Source organism: Acanthopagrus latus, chromosome 11 (assembly GCF_904848185.1).
Source record: "Acanthopagrus latus isolate v.2019 chromosome 11, fAcaLat1.1, whole genome shotgun sequence".
Classification (NCBI taxonomy): Eukaryota; Metazoa; Chordata; class Actinopteri; order Spariformes; family Sparidae; genus Acanthopagrus; species Acanthopagrus latus.
This window is the reverse complement of record NC_051049.1, coordinates 23,467,132-23,483,863: the sequence shown is the minus strand read 5'-3', so window position 1 is coordinate 23,483,863 and position 16,732 is coordinate 23,467,132. Positions and strand designations below refer to the sequence as shown.

The 16,732-nt window shown below is 42.1% G+C and overlaps 1 protein-coding gene across 11 annotated transcripts in view; it reads right to left on the bottom strand.

The window, feature by feature from the left end:
• Positions 1-248: 248 nt before the first annotated feature.
• The window catches only part of kank4 (KN motif and ankyrin repeat domains 4), an 81,908-nt gene continuing 65,424 nt past the window's right edge, over positions 249-16,732 (bottom strand). For 10 of the 11 annotated variants that reach the window (XM_037115723.1, XM_037115728.1, XM_037115726.1 and 7 more), the window contains 7 exons: positions 16,273-16,369; positions 12,228-12,500; positions 10,370-10,454; positions 9,219-9,438; positions 8,994-9,136; positions 8,380-8,580; positions 249-4,460 (listed from right to left, as the gene is read on the bottom strand). In XM_037115723.1, coding sequence (XP_036971618.1) covers positions 4,341-4,460; positions 8,380-8,580; positions 8,994-9,136; positions 9,219-9,438; positions 10,370-10,454; positions 12,228-12,500; positions 16,273-16,369 — 1,139 coding nt within the window. In that variant the 3' untranslated portion in view covers positions 249-4,340. The remainder of the gene's footprint in view (positions 4,461-8,379; positions 8,581-8,993; positions 9,137-9,218; positions 9,439-10,369; positions 10,455-12,227; positions 12,501-16,272; positions 16,370-16,732) is intronic. The other variant, XM_037115732.1, reaches the window with a different exon arrangement.

Here is a 16,732-nt window from a genome sequence, read left to right as displayed (position 1 = left end):
TTAGCTTAAAGGATAATAAGCAGCCCAGTTACACCAGTACACTAGCTATTGTACACCAGTGACCTCCTGCAGATTAAAGCATTTTTCATACATTTCCCAAAAGATCATACAGTAACTGAAAATAAAGGCTTGTTGTTTGCTACAGACATTGCTGATGTGAATAAAGAACACAGATATTCGTCTCTGCAGCAGCTGCTTTTTCTGCTGCAAATGATCAAGAAGAACATGAAATGGGCATTTAATACGTTTTAAATCTTCATATTTCTTTATTCAGAAGTAGTTCTCTGGTTGGTAACATATAAGCCCGTCGTACAAGGAATATTTTTCGAGAGGTACAGGTTTTTACATTTGACTCTGTCGTGTACATACACTTCGATTTTTTCAGATGGGCATTCAAACAAGGGAGACGTCGGCCCCTTGTAGAGTAAGCCAGTGTCAAATCTGCTCTGCATCATCCCCACAAATGTCAAAGGTAGCATAAAAGGGCACATGACACAGTCCACAACCTGGTCAAATCACACATGTACTATACCGCCCAACCATCCACAGATACGCTGAATAATCACATCATCAGGGAACACTTAAGCATAATTTCCAATCATCCAAAATTCTCCCCTCCAACAGAATACTGGAATATTTGTCCATGCATACATAAGTATACTATATATGGTTAAAAAATATATCATTTGGAATAAATACTTAATATAATTTTTAGAGCAAACTGTCAGACAATACTTGTTATATATTTCTCACAATACTGTATGTACATGTATTTGGCTGAATGTACAGGAACAGATAAATCTATGTACTTAACCCCATGTGAGACAGATATGGATTTCAGTTCTTTGGTGTTGAGCCACTTGTGAAACCTTGTTACATCTGGGTCACACTGGATTAAACATATGGATACGATTTGACTGCGAGAAGACTTGACACACAGGCACGGAAGACCAGATATACCAGATGCTCCACACAGCACAGAGACCGGACCATCCTGCAGGCGTGTCACAGACTCTTGATGTTCCGTCTGTCCCTTGCAGACAACAACTAACGACGATCACGTGTGCCTCGCAGAGTTCCTGATCCTGTGCACACGCAGCCTCGACGCTGAGAAAAATCTGTGCTACTCTGTGACTCAACACACCAAGATGATCTGAAGAAAGCCACTGTTGAAAAATTATCACTGTTGCCCAGTAAATGCAGCCATTGTATATACCACTATGTAACCAATATACTTTATATAACAGGCCTAGCTTCATGTCAGTCTGTACTGTCCCACATTAGCACCCACATTAATAAAGTGCCTTGGAATGAGAAAGTACTGGTGCAGGATCACACCACGAGACAGTAGAAGCTGTAGTCGCGGCAACGTAGATCCATCGTGGATAAAGATCGACCATACATTTAAAATTGAGGTCTCTAAAAGTAATAATAACAGCAGAGATGTTTGTCAGCAAGACACAAATTCTGAACACTTTACAGAGTTCACTGTGATCCAAGACCGCGACTTGATTGATCCTCTGACTGTAAATGCAGACTGGACTGTCACAGACCACAGAAATGGCAGTTGTTAATATGAGTGGTTTTCCCCTTTAAATTCCCCCTTCAGTGACCCCAGCAAACCTCTGGCACCGTTTAAAGAGGCAATACAAGTTTACACATATAAGTCAGTTTTGTTCGTCATGAGGAGTACTGCAAAACAGCTGGATAATGTTTTCTCTGGAGGAGTTTTCTAAAGTCAGTCAAAATAACCAAGATTGTGTTATCTTGGAACTACAGAGGAAAGCAAGAAGAAATTCTGTCTTGCCAGGACAATTTTCTTCCAAGATAAGCCAACAGAAGCACTAAAAATGAACATTAAGATTAAGTGTGTTATTTTTCTTTTCTCTCTCTTTTTTTTTTTTTTATCTGTAAAAAATGTTAAACACCTCCAACATAATGCTTGGGAAGCCCTGAGAAGCCAGTAAGAAAATATGAGGTTGTTTTGTTTTTCCATCTTCCATCAGAAAAACAGTTTTTTGCTAGAGCATTAAAAAAAAAATAAAACTCACCTGTAAGAAATGATGAGAAACACGAGTATCAGAATAACACGAAAATGATCCTGGCTGAAAAAAAAGAAAAGAAAAGTGATCCTCCTGCTAAAACCTCTCACCACTTTTCACTTTTCACTGCTGGAAAAACAAACATTTCATTGTCCTACTTGCCAGTCGGGGCTTCTGTGTTGTTATCTTGGAGATTTAGAATTGATAAGAGAAAGCTGTCATTACAAATTGGAGGTATAGAGCTTGAAAGAAATGGGCATTTACCAGAAAATGATGGCACTGGTTGCAGTGGATTGGATTTGTAGTATATTGTAGAGTGTTTTCGTACGCTCATACTACGGGCAGAACCCTTGCTGCCTCCATTTTGATAATTTCTCTCTTTCTTTCTCTTCTTCATAATTCTCTTGAGGGTTCCCCAGCATAATATAGGGGCAATAATAAAGTACCTCTTAGAAGCTTTTATTTATAGTAAATGTCAAATATCCACCAGTCACGATCACTCTGTGGAAGAGGGAAAACTCCTCCAGATGTCTGTTTATGGGTAATAGGATTGATCCCTTTGTTCGCTGTAAACTCATAACTGATAACTTTCTGCAGCGGTCACTGAAGGGAGCTGTTGAGTTGTAAACATTTTATCAGACCAGTACTCCTGCTTCAAGATACTTTAAGCATGTGGGTGCAGAGTTGTGGAGGACAGACGAGCACACTCTCCCTGAAACACATCTCACCTCGAAAATATAGGATGGTTGTCTGATTAAGGCTAGACCAAAGCCTCTCTCTCTCTCTCTCTACCTGGTTTCTGATTGAAAAGGTAGTATATCACTAATATTGCTTCTTTTTTGGACTGCAAGCCGCAAACAACCCTCTACCTCCTGTTTTAACGTCTTGTCAGTTACAGTTTTAATGTATGCGTTAATGAGTGCCTCGAGGCAGGAACGATGTCAACTAGTGTTAGTTAAAAAATATTCAGACTCCAATATCTAACAATCCACAGACAGCCACTGTCTCTGTCAGCCCTGTGATCCATGCCAGTGTAGTTACAGGCTTGCTACATGTTTTCTTGGAATGTATCACAGCCAGCCTGACATTCATTGTGCATTTTTGTAGCAGTTGCATACATGATTCGATTTCAAACGAGCAGGCGAACAAGACATACATTATATCTCAAACCGGCGGGGGTGGGGGGGGGTGAGAAATGTTAATCATGAGCACAGACAGTATTACAACATACTGTTGTTTAGTACTATGAGACAGCCAGTAGGGGGAGTAACTGTGTATTTGCATGCAGCACCCTCTGACAGTACAATCTTCTCCTCAGAAGACTTTCTATACTCTGGTTATATTGTGGTTATAAAAAAAATAATAATAATTTCTTCAGTGTCCAACAGAAACATGTTTCTCTCCAGCCGATCCACTTGATTTTCAGATCATTCACAGATGATGATCCTTTGTGTGAAAGACGTGATTACTGTGGCGAAATGAATGCATTTAGATGTCAGATATCCAGTGAACGATGGGAAATTTGATCATGACGTTCGATTCTTTAATTCAGTTATGTAATTCGCACTTTTGGAGATATATAGTTATTTCGGGACATCGATATTAGCGAGAACTATTTACCGTACACAAACACAATAAAAAAAATTGCAGTAGAAAATACAGTTTCTGTGTTTGTATATGATTATAATCTGTTAGAATAACATTCTACATAATCTATGTTCTCAATAATGGCTTATGTCCAAATATGAAAAGAATGATGTCAATGTCACAAAAGAAAAAAAAAAATAGAAATAATGTTATATTTAATATATTTGACAGGTAGATCATGTGCTTAGTATTTTGCTTGAAGAGCTAGTTGATGATCAGAAGCAGCAGTTCGTCAGAGTATCTCCTCATCCACTTTCTGATCCACTCATCCCTGATCCCTATTTATATTCCCACCCCGTCCCCTAAATAGTATCCTGTCAGTCACGCTTGTTGCTATGGCAATGTCTTATCAATAATCTGACGGCTCCCTTTGTTTTCTGTCCACTGAGTGGTTGATGCAGCATATCCATAAACACCCACAGGGCATGTTGGCAGCGATGTGGAAGAATAACGTACTGGACACTCCAGTCTCAGAGGTTTCATTGTAGTTCCATGGTAAACAGAGGGGTATCCACTGGTCATACAGTCTTGTTGGTTGTCACCACGTCCTTGATTTTTCCCCTCCGTCGTGGCGAGCACAGGGTCTTGCAAGTTGAAGGGTTGGAGGTCTGCTAGCCGGAGCGGCGTAGACGTAAACAGGGTCGGCCTGGCTCAGAGGAGGTCTGTGCTGGACGAGGGCTCGGAGACTCTGGACTCAGCGTGGGCCTTCAGAAGGTCAACTATGTCTTGGTGGGAGGCTCCCTCCGCCACCGCCTGCGCTGTCTGTCCATTCTGGGGGGGAAAACAGACAGAAAATGTCACAGCTTCGCATCAGAGACGTTGCAGTGAGCGTTCTCATCCTGACAGTGGCAGTGTTGTGTTGCTCTGCCTCCTGACATGGCATTACATACACTGCACCTGCCCTGATACAAGCAAGCTGCTAGAGGAGCGTCTGTTCAATCTCTGGAAGTAAGTCTGTGAAATGGCAGTTTAGATTAGGATCTGTCACAATTCCGTTAATCTGAGCTAATAATTTCCACCCCAAATTACACATCAAAATGCGCAAAAGAGATTATTATAATATCCACCGATAAGCCTCTTCATCATGCAGAAATTGCCCGTGTAATAAGACAGGGTTAAATAACAACCCTGGGGAGGCTTTGTAGGGTCAAGAGAAATGGGGGAAATGTTCCAGGGCAAAAGAAGACATACATATAGACATTAGTGAGAAATATCTGACACGTCAATATGGACAAGTGTTTGAAAATCCTTTCTCGCGCAAAAAAATTGAGCAACGCAACAAAAAAACAACAACTGTGAAACTCAGTGCTGTACAACACAGCAGCATGTGTCTAAACTCAGCCCAGTCGTCAGGTTTACAAGTTGGCAGTTAAGGTTTCTGCAAACTACTGGTACACTCACATTTGTCCACGTCATCGCGTTCGTACCATATAAACATTCCCACAAAATGTGTCGTATCACATTACGTGTTCATGTCCTGACTGTCACATCTGAAGATGGAGGGGGTGGTGGTGGAGTTACAGGCAGGAAGGCTCCGCAGTTTGAGACTGCTTTTCAACATTTGTTAGCTTGAAACCACTCGGTATTTTTCAGCACAGGACCACGGCATTTTAAGATTTGTAAGCGTGGCACTGCTTGATATTTTTAAGGAGATGTCGGGGCAATTTTAAGCTTTCTGTGGTGAACGGAAAAAAAAAAAACAGTATTTCAGGCCAAAACATGAGTGTGGCTCAGTTTTTGTTTATTTTTGTGCCTAAACTTAACTAGAGTGTGAGCACGGCATTGTCTCAGGCAGAAATGAAAACTGAACCTCAAGGAAGTTGCAAAATGAAAAAATGCAATGTTTCGACATGTCCTTAAATAACATAACTTTAAATTACACACATTTATTCTGTAATTGGGTTTCTATACTAGCTTTTTTTCATGTATAACAACCAATTTCAATATTATACACAAGCTTTAAGTCTGTCCATTGTCCAAAGACAGACTCAGGATGTTTGAGGGAGGCAGAAATAAAATAAAAAGGGCACCACATGTATGTGGGGGGTGTAAGTTGTGGTATATTTTCATATTATGTCCACAGGAGGGGCAACTACAGGGCACTTTGTCACGCTTTATCTACCAAGGGGGCATCCAAGAGGGCACTTGCACAGCCCTCCTTCGAACATGAGTTTTGTCTACCAATGGCTCAATCATGAACTGTAACTGCTCTAACAGATGCTTGGACACTTGGTAAAACAAACATTGAAAAAAATCCACCCTCTGTGTTGTTTCATTGTGGCTTCCTGACAGTAGATTCACAAATCCTTGATTCTGTCAGATTCGTTTTCAATTGCTGTCTTCGTCAACAGCTCAGATATTTACAGCTGTCTCTCGTAACATCCAGCACGCTCATTACTTATGGAACGAATCAGGCTATACCAGCACTTATCAAAAGTGAGAAAGCTAAATCTATATTTGCTTCCTGCGGATAACATTCTTCCGAGCATGCCACTGGGAGAACAAATCTCTCAAAAATGAAAGCCCTCCAAACTCATCTCTAATTAGTTTGAGATGGGCTTGAGACATCAGTTTAGACACACACTGCAGCAGTAAAATGTTCCCGGCTGACTGAACTGGCAGTGCTTCCTGTACCACTCTCACATGCTCATCATCTCTGCATCTCCTATTTATGCTTCTAATCAAAGGCTAGCTGTAAGAAATTACAGTAAACTAGACCAGACAGGGCCGCATACTGTGAGAGACCTGTTGTCTCATGGGAACACAGATGTCTCAGAACAGTGTGACACACTCTGTATTACACTCGATGTAGACTGCTTGACTTGCTTGCATATAATTCAAAATCGCTTGCAAGCGCTGCTTATTTACCCAGTTATGGAGATAACGTTTTGTTTTTTGTTTTTTGTTTTTCCCCCGTACCACTAAAGCTACCACTAAATATAGTGTGTGCTCATGTATTGTCATGGAGTCATACAGCATATGATCAGCCAGAGGCACGTGGTTGAGCTCCAGGATGATTGCAGGATACGTCTGTATGCATTCATCCACATGTTACAGTCTAATCTGGGCTACATCTGTTGTACTGGTATACTGAAGACTCTTCATGATTTAAGCTAAATGTCAAGAACACAGTATTTGACGATATAAAATATCCACCAACTATTTTTTTATATAGTTGATTATTAAATGAAATGGTTGTTTTTAGCCTCTCAAACACGGAGGTTTTCCACCCGTTCACAATAGTTATTACAGGATTGTGTGCAGGGGGGTTGGCAAAGAAAGGCACCAGTCTTGATATGGACAAATTCTGACATGGGCACCTTAGACTGCAGATGGGAATCATCAGTCTAGAGAAATCAATAATGTACAAGGTTGAACAATCAATCTTCTATGTGTGGGTCAAGGCAGCAGTTACATGGCACCTTGCGCTGTCCGCAGGGCCAGCCTAGTGTCTAGTGACATATTCCACAGTTTGTAGGCACCAGGAATCGCGTGCTGAATCGTACATTACATGTAGCCAGTAAGGAGCGGCGCATGCATGGTGTTCACTATACTTGACAGATAATTGGAAAATGTTTGCAACCATTTAAGTTAGAGCGCCATGACCCAGTCACCAGGTGGAAGATTCCCACAGCCTTGTCCACAATTCCATTTGATTATTATCTTTGTATCTCTATGTCATTTCGAGATATGGCATCGTAAATTCAAATGGCAGAGGATAGACAAAATGCACCAAGTGCGTCTAGAATAAATGTTACACTTGTATTCTCAGTAAAATCTGGATATAGATATATTTAGCTTGTCTAATTTCTAACATATATTATTGTACATTTAGTTCTGTGAGTGAAAAAACATCTGTCCACTGTAGTTGGCGTTATTTGCTGAAGGAAAAACACAAAAAAAAGTCACTGAAATTGTCACCAGAATGTGAAGAAATAACTGTTTTGACATGATGACGTAATTTTTTGCAGATTTTTACTGAAGTCAACCTGCTAACCAGCTAGCCCCGGGCAGTCATGGTTCACTTCTCTGCCTGCCTCACAAACATCAACACTTCCCCAGTTAGTTCCCCTCTGTTAATATGCTGCCTCATATTTGTTGTATGAATTCAACATGTGGCCAATTCTTACATATTGTTATCTTTTCCGACAAAGCTGGCAATGATATCAAATGTTTGATGCCTTGAAATATGTGCTGGGACTCTGTTTCTAATGTTGCTGAAGTCTGGTGCAGTTTCTTTCTTTCCACCTGCACCATGTGGAAATCAGCTACTTTGGAGGTGGGAGGTGAACCCCTTCTGAAGCCAGTTTTTTTATTATGTCGCTTTTTGTCTCTGCACTTTACATATGCAGTGTTTACAGGTCTCTCAGTGAGTGTATTTGTTCTGCAATGAGCTGCACTCTGCATTTTCATACAACGTCGTAATATATTCTAACCTGGCAGCACACTGAGGCATCAGTTCACCCATGGGACTGTACGCTTATAGTGGAGCTACAATGTTTATGCAGTGAAGTGAAAACCAACAATGCCTCAATTCTTGTCCTGCTAAAAGAAAGGACAAACATTTTCATACATTCCAAAAAGAGAGAGAGATGGGACAACACTCTACAACCAGGAGGCATCTCACCATCTGTGCCATCGTCTTCTACAGGACATGGTGTCATTGCAACTTTACAGTACAACAGAATACCTTATCCGTGAGGCTGAGGTCACAGCGTCCTGTCTCCAGGAACAGACGAACGATGTGTGTGTGTCCGTGTTCGCAGGCACCCATCAGCGCCGTGGAGCCCTCGCGGTCCTGGGCATTCACATCCGAGCCGCAGCTCAGGAGCAGCTTCACCATGGCAACGCGGCCGTGGCTCACCGCAAGCATGAGTGCTGTCTGGCCCGCCTGGAGAAACAGTGAGGAACAAAGAGAGTTAGAATAGCATGAGTGCAGGTATGAGGGGGAGATAAAGAGATAAATAAATGAACGGAGCTGCAGGGTTGAGGGTGAGGGAGATAGTGGTAGAGGAAGAAGAAGCTGAGAGAACATTTTGTTTTGGTTGCACTCAACTTGGCCTTGCTGTCAGGACAAAAAAGCTGATGTTTTGGTCTATTTCTGTTAAGTGACCCACTTGTAAAAAAAAATAAAACAAAAAAAATTCCTCACATGCCCTAATTTCCCCAGTGGATTTATTCAACTCCCAGACTTTCTGAGCCTGAAACACAACTTCCTTTCAAACAACAGCAGACAACACAGGAAATCGTTCGAGTCAATAAATTCAGGGGAACTAGTGTGTCTGTGCAGGTATATATAAATACCTGTCTGGAGCATGCATTGATGTCACCCAGTTTCAACAGTTGTTGGATCACCTCCAGATCATCAGGGGTCTCAGCGGCCGTCAGCGCAGCGAGCATCACCGGAGTGTAGCCTGCCTTGTTCACATTGTCCGTCTCACATAGCCCTGAACACACAGATCCAGCGTTTAACTAAGTAAAATATGTACTCCTCTGTCCTGCATGTAGCTGTGTGTGTTTGCATCTCACCGGTATCCAGCAGCAGTTTGACCACAGGGAAGTTTGAATGTGACACACTGTAGTGCAGGGCCATGTTACCGTTGCCATCTGTCAGGTTCACAACGTATGGCAGGAGAGTGGGCGTGGTCAAGCCCACTTGTCGGAGGTATAGTCGGACAGTATCGGCCTGCGAGTCCTTTTGACTGGAGACCCTGAACCACTCCTGGTAGAGCACCACTAACACCTGACGCTGAGGAGAGGGAGGGAGGGAAAAGATGTGAATGTAAAAGGCAGTGTTTTTATTGTTTCCTAGACATACGTTTTACTGTTTGAGCTGTTGAGCAGCTTACATTTTCAGCCTGAGGAATGATACTGTAAACCACACAGCTCTACATTATTCTACTCACTGAAGTCAAAGAGCTCGAAGAGATTATCAACAAGGTTGCTGACGCTTTTTCCCTAAACAAATATCACTCTCTCTGAGTCTGAATTCAGGAGGTGATGCATCGTTTTTCCAGAAGTAGAAAGAAAACAGACAACCATGAACATCAAAAGGAAATTCTGCCACATTATATGTGGATGTCCAATCAGTGTTGGTGGTAAATCGACTGAAGCAATACATTTCTCAGTGTGTGCTCTATTGACCAGGAAAGCTCTCCTGCTGCTGAGTCATGTCAGCAGTGCCTTAAAGGATCGCATGCATGGTGCCTTCATGCGGTGTTGGAATAATTGGAAACATTTTTCCAACTGGGAAACTTTATGTAAAAACGCCCCCTCAAGTTGGAAAAAAACTCATGTATTGCAAGCAACAAAATGTAAAACAGCTTCTTTTTGGTGTCCATGTTGCACCATGACCTTGTCTGCACTCTTTTTTGGGGGATGCCATATTCGTTGTTGGAGATACAGCAGAGAACAAGTTTTGTTTATGAGCAGCAGCAAGCCCCCTGGCTAGCCAGAGGCTGAATCCAGGCTGGAATAGTCCGCAGCTCTTGAAGCAACACCAATTGTGTCACTGGAGTCAGTAGAAGAACGGATTTTGCCGCAGGAGAACTCAGATGTCAACATTTAATGAACTGAGGAATTTATTGCTTCAATTAACTTCATTTAGCACACACATAAAAATCAGTAAACTTTAATTTCCATTTAATTTCATTTTTTCACAGCCAAAAGAAACCACTTACCATTTCTTTGTCCGGGGATGAAACTTCTTCCATACGGTCTTTTACATAAAGGCAGGCATCTATAAACTTCTTGTCAACTTTCTCCCTGTAAACAGAGACCAAACAACACAGTAAGGAGCACTTTCTTGACCCCAACAATCTCTTGAGAATTTTTTTAGATTCAAGAACTTTCAAGTGAACCGGGAGTATATGTAAGCGAAAATATCCAAATTTAACCCAGTGCACTCCACATCTGTTCCTTCAATTGTTTTCTTTACTGCTTTTTCAGGTTTAAAGTGGAAAAAAGAAAAAAAACGTCAAGTCTGCACAACACATGGGCCAAGATGCTTTGGTTCTTGAGTAAATTCTGTCTGGGCTGAAAACAAAAGATAAAAGATGCCTTGTGGGGCCCTGCACAGCATACACACACATTAGTCAGCAGCCTGGCCCGTTGATCGCGCACACAATCCTCGACGGTAACCGTTTACACTGATTCACCGCCTGATAATATCCACCAAGTGTTCGTGCTGCTCATCGATCATGCAGAGTCATACTGCACAACTCAGGCAGCACTAAACTGGAGTGGCTCTCACTGTGAACCGTGCCGCAGCAATATAACCCACGTATGTACAAGCGCGCACACATAGGCATGAGTGGGCAAGTGTTGAGTGATGAGTTAATATAAGTGCTGCCTCACAGGGCCCCCATCTACTGTCTGGCCCCTGCGCCCTCGGCCCTGTCCACATGGCTGGGAGAGATAAGTGATCAGTCAGTAACAGGGAGGACGCCACTGCTGGTTATTGTCATCGTGTCCCAGACCCCTGCTACATTATCGAATTAAGTGTGCGTCTGGGACCTCTGTTAAGAGCGAGAGCAGCTTATGGTGACGTGTGTGTTTGCGTGGAGCTTACTATACATGAAAGTGTGTGTGGAAACAGGTGTGCACCTGTGTGTGTGCACAGAGGCTTGCAGTGTGTGAGTGAGGCAGCGAGTCCGTAAAAGATATTAAGAGGTAAGCAGTGTAAGTAGGCATGAGTGTGTTATAATTGGATTTGTGTGCGCGTGTGTGTGTGCGTGTGTGCGTGTGTGTGCGTGTGTGTGTGTGTGTGTGTGTGTGTGTGTGTGTGTGTGTGCACGCGTCCCACTGTATACTGAAGTATCAAAGTATGTAGGCTGTAGCCGGACACAAAACACTCATTTGTGCTCACCTGACCTCCCATGTCACACTGGCACCCTTATGGATGTGTTGTACATCATACAGCTGTATTGTGCTTGAATTACATTCCTTGCATCATAGATATATATAGTGTATGTATATATGTAAATATATCTGTCTAAAAACAGCAAGACTTTGTTATAAATTTTGTCGCCTTGTGTACTGTATTGCTCGCCCGTCACTGTGACTTCCAGGGAAACATCAGCTGACACTTCAGAGAGTGAGGAGGGAAATGGGTGAGTGTGACTAAACATAGCATGAATAAAACTTTAATACGTTACATCTTCCGCAGACAATTCTGCCTGAGCCACGTCAGATTTTCCATCAGCAGTTGTGGTTGTTAAACAATGAAGACAACAACTCCCATGATCCCACGCTACTTCACAAAACTCTTTTGTTTTCATTGTTTTGCTTGAGGGAACCCTAGTGGCAGAAATGACTGTAAATAGTGGGCGTTTTATTCTTTCGCTCACTGTGATGGAGAGCGCGTTTATAGTGATCAGTTGGTTTGGAGCTGAAATGCACATTACTGAACAAGAGAAGATGAGCCTGAGCCTTTTTGTCTTTTACTTGCCTCATGTGTTCGTCGCTGTCTGCCAACAGTGAGCATTCCGTGCAATCCCTAACACACATCTACAAGTGAAGCTTTTCTGTCCGTCTCACCCTTCAGCCTGTTCCTCCAGGAGCTCCTGGCTGATCTCCGGATCCAGAAGGCCTCTTTCAACCTCCTTCTCTGCAGCTGCAGCACCTCCTTCCCCCTCAGCCGAGACCTCTTCATCCTTCTGCTGGCTCTCTGCTGCCTCCTCAGGCTTCTCTTCTGGCTGAGGCTCCGTCTCCTTTTCCTTCTCTACCTCTGGTTCTGAGCTGTCTTCCTCCTCCACCTCTATCTTTGGCTTCTCATCTCCGCTGGACTCTTCGCTGGACGTCGTCTCATAGCTGGGGGACACAAGCAAGTGCCATATGTTACGACATCTATAAGGCAGCATTTGCATATTCTGGCCGGTGTTTCATGACTACAGAGTGCTACAGGAGTCCTAAAACCTGGAGATCAGTTAGCATTTTCGCACCTTTCATGTCTCTCATCTCAAAGCCTGTGCTTATTTTAACTCAGGTTAACAAGTCTTAAAAAAGGCAGTTGCTAAAAACACAGATGCTCATCTATTCACTGGTCTGCCTTAAATACGGGTGTTGAGATTTTTGAACATTTGAAAAGTGAGCATGTGTATAAGAATGAGCCGTGTATAGAAGCAGCCACATCATCAGCGAAGGTTAAAATGAAAGTGGCAAAGTCAACATAGGTCAAGGCAGGATAAATACCAACGGGTCATTCCCCTCTACACCTCAAGTGTGACATGAAAAAGATGCTTGTGTAACACAACCTTGGCCCACATATCCAAAACATCCTTCACACAGTTAAACATATACATGAAGGTCCACAGGTATGTCTGCACATTCACAGATGCTAACCTCGGACAAAACACAACCTTGTTCCGCGGGGAAGGGCCCACGATATATATTACGTGTGTGATCACTGTGGTGTATCATGAAGGAGACTCTGTGAGGCTGGTGATCAGATAAGTCTCATATTGAATGCCTCTGATTCATGCCTATTTGTAGACACACACACACACACACACACACACACACACACACACACACACACACACACACACACACACACACACACCGAGACAGCACACCACAAGAGGCATTCAGGGGCCACACAGCATTCTCTGGATTCCAGAGGAGCTCAAGGGAGAGCAAAGACCAGTCGGACCATCTGAAGAGAAGAAGTGCAAACAGCAGCCCACTTCCTGGTGTGGGCAGAAGTCTAAAGATAGTCAGAGAAAAGATTGTTGTCTGACATGTTTGTCTCATTGTAAATAGCATCTGGTCAATCTTATTTGGAGTCGAGCAAATAGAGAGATATTTATTGTCCAGGACTCAAAGGAGACGGACTAGAAGTGGGCCATCTTATATAACTTATTGATCTGCACGTTCATGAAGAAGTGGATCCTTTCAATACTTACTGATAATGTGTTATTTGTTTTGAAAGAAAGGCTGTGTTTGCAGGTCATTCTAGAACAGGGAGAAAGGAATAGACCTCACCAGAGCTCTGACAACACATAGCGAAGGCGAGTGGGTCATAAAGCAGTGATGCTCAGGAATGTAAGAGCAGGAATGCAGGAATAAAATAGATCTCCTAATGGCAGCCATTTCCTTCATATGCAGGAGGTAATACCACGAGGCAAATAAAACAAGTAATGAGGAGCACTGGAAATATTGCACTGAGAAAATAAGAAACAGATGTATCATTAGATGGACCAAAACATTGTCTGTTCTACTTATTTCTCGAGTGATGAGAGGCAAAATTAACAATTTAAAGTTTTGTACAATCCACTTAATTTTCATTTCTGATTCTTTAGACCATCTTTGGGATTTCACAAAAATGAGGCTGAGCACAAATTTATACAAAATGTCTCTCACCTCAGAAAGAGAACCAGTAGGCTTGCAAATGGTCTTGGCTGCTGGTGCTTTGACAGAGAAGTGAATCACTGTCAAGTGTAATGCCAGGAATTGGCTTGTTTACAGCCAAAAACGTGAACAATGATGCTATATTTATCCACCCGTATCATCTGATCATCTGCCCTCTTATGCAACTGTGTTATATATGTTTTAATCACAGTGTAGTTATTGTACATGTTGTATTTTCATCTATTCTATGATCTCCATTAACATCAGAATGAAAACTCAGATGCATTTACATTCGTCTGAATGTTGATTAATGTACATCATTCCATTTCAGAAGTAAAGAATTAAAGTGTAACTGTAGAGGAGGATGATATCATGGTTTGGGTTTTTTTGGTTTGTTAGTTTCCTGTTTGATTTTGTAGTAACATCCTTGTGTCTTGCTCTATTTCCTGGTCACCCATGTGTCCTAGCATTCTGTTTCCCTCCTGTACTCCTCACCAGCCTGATTTTTCACATCTGTTTCACATCAGCCTTGTTAGCACTGTCCTGTTCCCAGTGTTTCACCACCTGCACCTCATCCCCCTGTGAGTTTAGTTTGTATTCAAGCCTGTGCTGTCCCTCTATGGGTCATCTATTGTCAACCTCATGTCAGGCCTGTTTTCATCCACCTGCCTCCTGTGCTCCTGTCCCTGTTCCTCATATGTTCCATGTTTACTGATTTGTGTTCTGGTTTGTCCTTAGTGTTTGCGTTACTTTTGTTACATTTTTACTTAATTGCCAGTTTTATCTTCAACCGATTAAAGCTTGCTTTTTGTTTCACTGGCTCCCTGCCAGCGTCTCTTGCATTTGGGTCCTTTCTGTGTAACTGTGACAGAAGCTTCTATATTGTCACATACATCATATTTATTACAAAGTAGGGAACTTGTATTATTACTTGTATACTAGTATTACATCCATCCTAAGAGCAGTGGGGAGCTACTGGGCTGCTCTCCCTGAGAACATGCATTGTAGGGTCAAATGTCTACAATAGTGTCCGTGTACAGTATCCGCTTCTTAAGGTAAAAGCAATTTTTATTTCCGGCCTAGTTTTGTTTTTGTCCTGCTTAAATGTGTAAGCTAGCAGTTAGGAACACAAGTGTAGCAGTTATGGTTTCGTTTAGAATTTAGCATCTAGGGTATTTATGTCTGTCAAGTCACACAAACACAAGTGTGTGTTTACAGATGGTTCATGTTTACCAGAAAGTTAAATCAGACGAGCCACAGATAGAAAGATCTCCCTCCCTTGAGAAACATCTTCCAACCACTACCACCTGCTTACTTGAAATTCATAAGCTTTTATGGGCACACTCAAATACACACACACACACACACACACACACACACACACACACACACACACAGCAAACGCTGACTTAAGCACACTTGCACAAAGCACTGATCATCAATACTGACAGAAATATGCACACACATCACATTATGTACAACATAAATTCATACACACACATTCACACTCCCGGTAGCAGCGCTGAGGTCGAACGCAGGGCAGTGTGTCTTCAAATGAGTCCTGATGACTAACAGCGTGAAGCAGATGTGTGAGACATGGCTGGACTTTGTTCACAGTCACTGTGGTCAAACTCGGGTGAAGAGCTGTCACACTCGGCTAACTACAGAATGCTGCATCATTAACGAAAAGAGGGTTCGTTTACTTATCCATCTTCAATTTGTACTCTGAGGGGAGGCTAGGATTCAAACTGCTGCCCATGGATTACTATAATTTAGGGATGAAAACATTCACTTTTACACGTTTGCGAGAATCTCTATGGTGAACCAGTTACTACTAATGAGGTATTCATGTACAATAGCATTAAGCCTAACTGTACATTATAAAGGACCAAATCCAGGTATTATTTGATATACTCTACCTCTAAGGGCAACAAGTCATTTTCAACAGTTTTCTGTCTGACTGGCTAATCCGACTGAAACCACTTTCACCAAATGTAACACATTAAATCGACAACTCGGAAAACTGAAGATTTGTAATTAATTTTTTTGAAGAATTTCTGAATTTAAATCAAGATTAAATAGGAATATCAATTATTGATATTCTGCAATAATGATGCTGAAGTCTGATAAGAGAAATGGAAAAAAAAATAGTCAAACATGCACTAAAACACACTGCAGCCCACACACAGATATAAATCACAAACTTGGATGCTTATTAAAAAGAATATTTTACCCTCCATTCACCCCAACAAACTTGAGGTTTTTCTTGGCTCCTTTGTTCCCCTGCTTGTCGGCAACACCATTTTTCTTCATAATGGATTTGAGACCTGCTGAAGAGGAGGACAGAGGGAGAGAGGAAGATGAAAACAGAAATGGGAGGGTGGGAAAGAAAATCATTAGGCTTTTGTGGAATTTGAGAGTGAATGTGTTTGTGCTCTGTTTGTGTGTGTGTATGCACGACGCTTGGAAATTCATATTCTGTGTCGTTTTTTCATTTTCTTACATCTAATCATTGAATGTAGCAGGTTTGCTTGCCAGCTGCTCAGCGATTACGAAAACATCAGGTTTAAAGTCGCTCGCCAATGTTGAACCTTATTAAGCCATTACTACATGCAGGATCTCAGACTCACGTCAACCATACTGACGCTTGCTATTGATGAGTCGGAAAATTCAAGAGAAATGTAAATGAAAAA